Raw genomic sequence first — 9,337 nt, 5'->3', positions numbered from 1 at the left:
TCTGGAGTCAGTCCCAAATGTGACTCCTCCCACTCACTGTAACTTTATTAGCAGGCCTGCTCCCATGACAACAAGTGTTAATGGGTCTCTAACATCCGCTGGTTGGCAGTCATAGAAGCCCTATGATAGAGCACCAAAAGGTCACGTGGCGCCGGTGCTCCGTTATAGAAGCCCCCAGAGGAAGTGGCGGCAGCAGCGGAGGTTACCAGAGAGGAGTATCCAGGTCTCCTGCAGCGCTCTATTTAAAGGTCTGATTATAAGACAACCTCAAATATACGACAAGGGATATTTTTCAGAGCATTTGCTTTGAAAAAAACTCGTCTTATAATCGAGCAAATACGATATATATTCTTGGATTTTTTTATACAGTCTGTTAATTACATATAAACCTATAAACAAATTAGAAATATAACTCAAAATCATACAGATATTTTTTTAAGTGAAACTGGATCTGTCATTTTTTTCAGGGTACAGGCAGCCTTTGTAAGGTTGGGTGGAATAGACATTCCATTAATTTATAAAGCACCAGTTGATTCCATAGCTCTGTTACAAGAGAGGATAATTAAATATTTAAGAAAGACAATTTCAAATGACAATAAAATTAACATGTACAGAAGAAGTGGGCCCTGCTCTTGCAAGCCCTGCATATGAGATATAGATACTTTTGATACATGGACAACATCTATAAGTAGTTTTGATACATTAATTCATGCTAAAAATTAAGAAGACTTCTGCAGATCTGTTTGATCTCCTTTGTCCTGAGACAATAGATGATTGGATTGGCCATATGGGGTACATACGTATAGATGCATAGAATCAAAATACTCTGATCGGTGGTAAACATCGGATAAATCTGATTGGCCGAGTAAAAAAATACCCGAGGGGTATAATATAACCCGATGACAATCAAATGTGTGGAACATGTGTAAAATGCTTTTTTTCTATTAACAAATTGGCTGGAGGATTGAATTGTTGTCAGAATAATTATATAAGAAGAAATAATGAAACTTAATGGCCCCAGTAGGACGACCATTGCAAGGCTAAAAACTACCTGTCTCGTATAAGTAATGTCCGTACAAGACAATGCATTTACACCCATGTTGGTACAGAAACAACCGATAATTTTATAACGACCACAGTAGGAAATTTGAGCATTCAGGTAAAGGATAACGAAGGCAATAGACGTTGTCATGATCCAAGAGAGGCAACATGAAAGGCCAGTGATTCTGTTGGTCATTATAGAAGGGTATCGAAGGGGTTTGCAGATGGCCACATATCGGTCAACAGCCATTAGCATCATGATAAAGGAATCCACAGTACCCAGGTAATGGACGCTGAACATCTGGAACAAACACTCAGAAAAGGACATTGATCCGCTTCCAAACCAATACCGGGCGACAATCTTGGGCAGTGTTAATGTGTCGAAAATCAGATCAGAAGCTGCAAGATTGGCGATGATCACATACATCGGTTGGTATAACTGTTTCTTCATAATAATCAAGCCGATCACGGTGCTGTTTGCGGACAGAGATATGATGTAGACCAAAAACAATGTGGCAGACACCAAGTTAAAGTATTTCTCCTGGAGCCCAGGAAACCCAACGAGTTCTACGTTAAAGTCTTTGGACCCGTTGGCCATGGTGCGGTACGAGAGACCTGGGAGAAGAGTTCAGACAGAATTGTATTGACTATCCAAAGATGCTTTACAAGAAATACATTATTCTGTTACCATGTTTGAAATTTACTTTAAAAATGCTTTTGAAATGGGACCCTTATTAAAATACTACATTTTATACAAAAATAAAACTACAGAATATTAATTATATAGTATTTCAATATTTTTGTTTCAATATATCTAGTTTCTTTTGATTTTTTTACTATTTCCTATATTTTTTTTCTCTCATTTTGTTATATCCCAGACCTTTTATTTCAGCAGATACCGATGACTTCATTAGAAAGCTGTTAAGGATGAAGCAGGTGTAAAAGCGTCTATTGGGAAATCCTGCAATAAACTAATATATATATATATATATACAGTATGTATATATTGTAACCATCACACTATTAATTCCTCATTCATCCCTATTCTATACATATATGTTGTTCTAGTAGAACCAAATTAATCCTATTTTGCCACAATTTCCAAAAGACAATACATGTTATACATGTTATTTACCATTTTTAAAGTCTCAAATCTTAATCAGTCGTTGGTCTTAGATTTAGGATAGCTTTATGCTTTATGAAAAGACCATGGACTCAATAAGGTTTGAGATTTTTAGGACAAGAATAATCGGCAAAAGGGATGGGCCAAATTCTAATTTATTATATCTATAATAAATATATTATTGTATATTATATTATACATATTATATATTCTAATTTATGTTTTAACTATTCTAGGTTTCTACTGTTAGAACTTGTATAGCGCATTAATGTTTTTTAGGAGTAAATGAGATCGGATATCTAGTATGAATTATGGAGAATTAATTACAGGAAGGAAAGTTCAGAAGCAGACTAACACTACATAAGACCTTTAGCGTGTAGACTACTTCTTTGTTCTATAAGGTAGGTTGCAAAATACTTTAACTAGACTCAATTAGATGAGTAGCCATGGAAAACAGAATTGGGGATATATCTGCTAAGCAGTAAAAGGATGAGCTGGACCAATCAGAAAAAGATCCAGAAGGGATCTTGGAGACCAAAGGTGACATTGAGAGAAAGCTCTGGCTTTAAGCCAACAGAAGTCACTCAGAAAGTCAGGTAGTCCCACTCAGCCCATGTAGTCTGCCCATTTTTCCTCCTCTAAAGACCTAAATCAGTCCTTGGCCTTGTCTGGCTGGATTGTCATGATTCACTAGTGATAAGAAACTATTGGGTTTCCTTTCCTCTTGGATTCACATTAAGTTGAATAGCAAGAGTGTAAAGTTGTCTTAGAAACAAAGAAACATAGAATTTGGAAAGATCAGACCCATTTGGCCCATCTGGTGTGCCCGTTATTCCTCAAACCTTAATCAGTCTTTGGTCTCGCCTTAGATTCAGGAGCCATATGCCTATCCTGTGCATGTGTAAATTTCCTCACTGTAACACGTCTGCTGGGACGCTGCTTCACTTATCTACCACCCTCTCAGTAAAACAGGTAGCTGGAAAGATTACAGGAAACAAATAAAAAAGACAGTACAATATAGAATACACAAGACTAAAATATAAAATCTAAAGGCATTTTATCCCATTAAACAGAGCTCTTAAAATTATTTTAGTCATTTAACTGTTCCGTTTGGAAATCTAATTTCAAAATAACTTGAAACGGCTTAATAAAAGGCTTTAAAGAAAAAACACAGTTTCAGCATTTTTCAGTTTGCCATAAGTCTAATCACAATGCAAATTTTCCACATCTGATAATAAAGCGTAAGACTTCAAATAACACTGTCGTTAGTTGACTAAAGTCTCACTATTGATGCAGAAAAAGTTCAATTCGGAAGACGCAGAATGAGAGGCAGCAGCACTGACGGATGATATGTGCCTTACTGGCACTGTCTACACATTTTATACACCGCGGCACCCATGTGGTAAACTCTCTGGGCACCAATTAGTGGTGTATGTGGAAAAAAGTCTATGCAATAAGAAATATCGTATTATATCCACTTATGAAGACTAGACAATATCTCCGCCAACATTAAATACTTATGAATTTGGAACCATAAAATAAAATATTTGTAATGTAGTACAGCCTGATTTTTATATCATGCCCCTAGATTGATAACACATATATAAATATTTGCGTACAATTTTGCATTAGTATTAAGATAACTTCCAGAACGGGTTAAATGAATGAAATATTAATCTGACATTTTTGATATAGAAAAAAAAATTCTAGTTTCTACCCATAACCTACTAACCCAGACACTGTGAGGTTCCAGCAAGTTCAACTATAGCAGAACAGAAAACTTTAATACTGTTATAGTTCAACCAGAGGCAGACGGCCCAGGGCACAGGGGGGCAATTCCCAACCTGGCCAGAGTGCAGTGCCGTAATAGTGTAAGTATGGAATAGTGTGAATAGTGTAAGAATGTAATAGCGTGAGGGTATGAGTGAGATAAAATGTGTACATGGTGTTGGGGGTGCCAGGTGCCAACCCTCCTTGATGCCCTCGCATTCCCTCCTTGATGCCCTTATTCCTGTACGCATACGCTAGGTACACCAAAGGAAACCATTATTATCCACAAGTACCGGCAGCATGAAAAATTGGTGACCTCAAGACTGAAGGCAATTGTTACAGTTAATAAATTTGTCGAGAGACTAACATGTGATGTAGTAAGTTTGGTAGGGTGACTACATGTCCATACCTAGTAACTTGTTGGGTTTGGTCCACGGCTCCGGTATCATAGATGTTATCTATATTCAGAAATATTTTCCTTGTTATATTCAATCTGGGAAGTATCCATATTTAAAAAGGGGCAGCTACCAGTAGTTATGCGGACCACCATTGCCATTAAAATTACAATTGAGCTGAGGGAGGCCAAGGGGGAGCTTTCCCTGTGTCCCATTATATTGAAATATGGCCCTGGGAGTATTCACTAAACCTGTAGAGAATCCCTTCCACTACAGGACTTCTGTGGGAAAGACAAGTATTTTCATCACATTTTCTTGCCCTCCACAAGGTTAATTGCCTCCTACCACTGCAATCACCACCCTCTTGGATAATAAGGGTTCAGGGACACTCTTTTAATTAGTTTTAATACTTCTTTCATTTTTTTATTATTTTTTTGTGTTGTGTTTATTAAATGTAGAGATCAAAGACAATAAAAAATAACAGTACAATACATTATTATTATTATTACAGAGCTGTATTAATCTGCACAATCAGCAGTCAAATATCAACTTTGTACTATTATAGCTTTTCTTATATTTTACAATTATATATTTTATATTTTACAATTTTACTTAGACAGCCTAAGCGTAAAGGCTGGTAACAGGGGGGAAGAGGAGAGAAAAGAACAAAAAAGAAGAAGAAGAGGAAAGGTAGTGTGAGGAAGAGCCAGAGAGAAGAAAGCGAGGAATGTGGCAGACAAAGGTCATGGCCCTAGTTCCTGTCGTCAAAGGTTGTCACCTGGTGTTAGATTTGAGTGTTTGCGTATCCACAACAGCCAAGGGCTTCACATTTTCTGGTATTTTGTCATAGAATTGTTGGCCTGTGCATAAATATCTGCAGATTTTTCATGTTGCCTGGTCCAGTTGTTGAGTACTCACTTTCCCATAATGATTAAAATACCAGACTGGCCAAGAGTCATGGGAAATGTATTCTCAACAGATTAACTAACCCTAGTTGCAGTGCATGTTTGAAACAAACTACCTTTTGTCTGCAGCATTCAAACGGTGTCTTTGCCTAGATGTGGACTCTGTGTCTGTGAAGGAGCAGTTGCCAGAGTGAACTGGAGGAGACCAGGTAGAGGGAGAGGAAGAGAGCAGATCAAACCACTCTGACAGCGGCAGCGTGTACAGAATTAAGTAAAAGCTTTTTTTGCTACGGGTGTTTTTTTTTCCTCGCTATGTCTAGTTTACCTGCTCTAAACAGCCTGTTTCCCACTCCCCTTCTACTGCTTAAGTCAGCCTCTTTGCATTTTCAAGTGCCATGACCGTATCACTAATCCTATCACACCTGGACTACAACAATACCCTATAAGTGGGCATGCCAGATAACCTGTTCTCCTTACTACAGGCAATCCAGAATGCTACGACCAGAATCAATACATTTTTGTTTATTTGAGGAAACTGCATTGGCTACTGGTAATGGAACTCTCAAAACGCCTTATGATGGTACATCAGGAACTATGTAAAAGTGGTCATTCTACCAGAAACCTTTGCTCCTCCTCAACTGCCTTCGCAAGAAGTAGGACATATGGCATGGAAAAACAAGGAGGCCTTTCTCCTTCTGTAAAAGGTGCATGGCTCTGGAACGCCCCCCACTACCTATCAGGACAACAGAAGACCACCCCACATTCAGTCGGAAACTAAAGAAGTGGCTCCTCTATCTGTCAGCCTCCTGATCTCTCTTGCTTTTCCATGACAACCCACACCCTATTCTTTCCCTTTTCTGGTCACCTTAAGCACATTGAACAGGGTTTATGCCGTTTATGCACTAAATACGCTAATAGATAGATAAACACATTTATTATTTTCTGCCACCATAACCTATCCCTATATTCACTTTCCCGTCCTGTTCTCTCCCATCATCTCACCTCACCCTTTCAAAGGCTGCCTCAACCAATTAACAGAAATCAGCAACTTAGCAACGGGGAGAGGGTTAAAGGATTTATGTTGTTTTATGTACACTGTTGTATGTAGTAAGATAATGCAGCATTGAAAAGAAATAGATTTTGTGTCACATTGTTCTAATAAACATAGTTTATCTACAGTTCTGGAGATTGCCATTGTAGGCACTTGTGGAAGGTCTTGGTCAAATTCCAAGTGTCTCTGGAAAATTCAGACTTACATTGGTTACCCAAAGACATTGTATGATAATTTATTAGGTTCTGTCTAGCAGGGGCATACCTAGAGTTTTTGGCACCCGGGACAGATCCTGTATGTGGCAACCCCTCCAAAACAAATGTTTAACTGTATGTCAGTCAACTGGGAAAAAATAGAAATCTGGAAAAATAAATTATTAACTCATAAATAAATTAAATAAGTTTAAATAAATAATGTTTACTGAACAGATATGGTACAGCATAATTCCCACCATTATACAAAGAGCCAGAGCCAGATGCTGATGGTAGTGCAGTATAACCCCTATTACTATATACTAAGTCAGACATTGACGTAGTAGGCCTCTGCCCCTGAAGCAGCCTGCATGAGCCACCTCTGCCCCTGAAACAGCCTGTCTGTGCCAACCCTTCCCCTGAAACAGCCTGCCTGTTCCACCTCTGCCCCCCAATCAGCCTGCCTATGCCACCTCTGCCCCCTCTAATCAGCCTACCTGCCCCTAAACACTAACTCACTACTGACTTACTAACTTCATTCATTCACCCATTCCCTCTCCCGCACCCCCTTACCTCTCTTGCATGTTTCACTGGTCCGGGTTCCGACTGTCAAAACGTCTATGCGGCCCGACGGCTGGCTAACTCTGGCCCACGTTCCTGCTCCCCTTGAGAAGGAAAAGAGTTTCCTCATATAGAGCGTGGGCACCACAGCAGTAAGTTGTGGGCCTGCATTAGGCAGCTGTCAGGCCACCAGGCATCCCACAAATGAGTGGCACCTGGGGCGGACCATCCCCCTTGCCCCCCTTTAGGTACACTACTGCTGTCTAGTAGACTGGGCTACCGAAACACACGCTATACAGCTGTCATAAAAACTCAAAGTTTAACCAAAAAATTGGGGCTGTTGATGGAGTAATAATTGTGGAGATCCAGCAAACAGAATGACCACTCTCTTGGTAAATACATAAGGGAGTTTCCAAAACATACATTATTTTAACCTATAAACACCAAAACATAGGTTTTTATATATTTATTTATAAATATTTACCCAAAAAAATATTGTTGAAATTTATCTCATTTTTGAATAGATGGAACTGCAAAAATATACGATTTGTCAAAATCCCAAAGTGGCTGCTCAGATAAAACACGTCATTGTCATGAGTGCTTCGATCTCCAAAAAGTATTTCATCTGTTCTCTATTTCCGAACTTTTCTTTCCTAATTGTTGTTGCATCTTAAATATTTTTTAAACTGTCTTTTGGTTATTTTTTGAACGGTTCAGTTCTAGGGGCATCCCCTGCCTTTACTGGCGATCTAGAGAAGGTGATACAATGGTGTTTAATTCATGAACAATATTTAATTATCATCATATAGTAATTGTTTGGGGAGAAAATACATTTACTCCTTTGAAAAGGATCCTTCTAGGAAGTAGCTTGGCAACAGACCCCTTTATGTCTTTGTTCCGGAGACAATAAATAATAGGGTTACATACGTGCGGTACATATGAGTATAAGCAAAGCAGCAATACGTTAATATCAGCATTGAAATTTAAGTTGACTTCATGTGCTGTGTAAACAAATACCCTCGGGACGTAATGAACCGCGATCGCACACAAATGGGTCGTACACGTATAGAACGCCTTCCGCCAGCTTTCGGTGCCTGGTGACGAGCGAATAATGTGAATGATGATAATGTACGACGGTAGAATAAAACTCAGCGGTAGAAAAAGTATCACCATAGCAAAAACATAGGTGGTCTTTTTAATGAGCGACGTATCTTGGCAGGCCAAGGCAGTGACCGCAATGTTGGTGCACATCACGGTATTGATCTTGTTGGAGACACATGGTGGAGCATGAGCGTTCATAACGAGCGCGGTCAACGCGGTAAAACTTGCGACGACCCAGCAGACGCAACATCCGATTCCTACCACTCGCCTGCTGATTATAGAAGGGTACCGAAGGGGTTTGCAGATGGCGACATAACGATCAATTGCCATAAGCATGAAAATGTACGAGTCGGTTGTGTTCAGGTAATGGACAAGAAACATTTGCAGAAGACACTCAGGAAAGGTCGTCGTTACCCCAAACCAATATTTACCAATCATTTTGGGCAAGGTTATAGTATCGAATAAAAGGTCCGCCGTGGCCAGATTGGCAATGATCAGGTACATCGGTTTGTGTAACTGTTCTTTCAACATCACCATACTGATTACGATGCCATTTGCAGACACTGATGCCACATACACAAGAAGCATGAGTATTGAGATTGGGATATTATATTTTTCTGGAAGTCCTGGGAAACCAACAAGTGTTATTTCATAAACTTCTGTCTGATTGGCCATTGCGTTATCCAGAAGCTCAAAACACTTTCCTGGGGAGAATAAATATAGTAAATCCAAATTTTATTTCATTGTCTCATCGTGTACTACATAAAAATGTTATACATGTTGGCTGATAAGAATAATTTGATCCGTTTCCTAGCTGTTGGTCCTCATGTCCATCTGATGCATGTTTAAAGGGGAGATGATGCAATTAGACTGACAATTAAACAAATGCAAACTCTAGGTTATGATATAAAAACTATACTTTGATTTTACACATAACAGGTAACATTTTTTTCTGGGGTGTACATGATGAAGGTCTTCATGAAGACCAAAATGCTGATCGTGAATACGCTTTTGTGGAACTTTGCCTTTCTTACTTTGCCTTTTCTCTCCCTCTCATATCTGCGTTCTTCTTAATGTAAATGTTGGGGGCACTCTCAGCATGTACAAGGCCTTTATCTGTATAATTGTTCATTTTTGTTGCCCAAGACCATCTGCCTATAAGAATCTCTTTATGTAAATTATTCTCCCATTATTCTCCC

General features: G+C 39.0%; 1 protein-coding gene across 1 annotated transcript; it reads right to left on the bottom strand.

The window, feature by feature from the left end:
* Positions 1–712: 712 nt before the first annotated feature.
* On the bottom strand, positions 713–8,813 carry LOC149281228 (olfactory receptor 56B34-like). The gene is made up of 2 exons (XM_089499571.1): positions 8,099–8,813; positions 713–1,656 (listed from the first exon to the last, which is right to left on the bottom strand). The coding sequence occupies exons 1-2, from the start codon at positions 8,811–8,813 to the stop codon at positions 713–715; spliced, it is 1,659 nt and encodes a 552-aa protein (XP_089355697.1).
* Between the last annotated feature and the right edge of the window lie 524 nt (positions 8,814–9,337).

This window comes from Sceloporus occidentalis, unplaced genomic scaffold (genome assembly GCF_023333645.1).
Source record: "Sceloporus occidentalis isolate IW3139 unplaced genomic scaffold, rSceOcc1.0.p SCAF_137, whole genome shotgun sequence".
Taxonomy (NCBI): Eukaryota; Metazoa; Chordata; class Lepidosauria; order Squamata; family Phrynosomatidae; genus Sceloporus; species Sceloporus occidentalis.
The sequence above is the reverse complement of the archived record's forward strand: the minus strand, read 5'-3'. Positions and strand labels throughout refer to the sequence as shown.

Excerpts from the sequence above, each read along its gene's own strand:
- LOC149281228 (XM_089499571.1), bottom strand. The coding sequence starts at position 8,813 with ATGGCCAATCAGACAGAAGTTTATGAAATAACACTTGTTGGTTTCCCA. Across the intron at positions 1,657-8,098 it reads GCGGAAGGCGTTCTATACGT|GTCTCTCGTACCGCACCATG; the intron begins GTACGACCCATT and ends CTCTTCTCCCAG.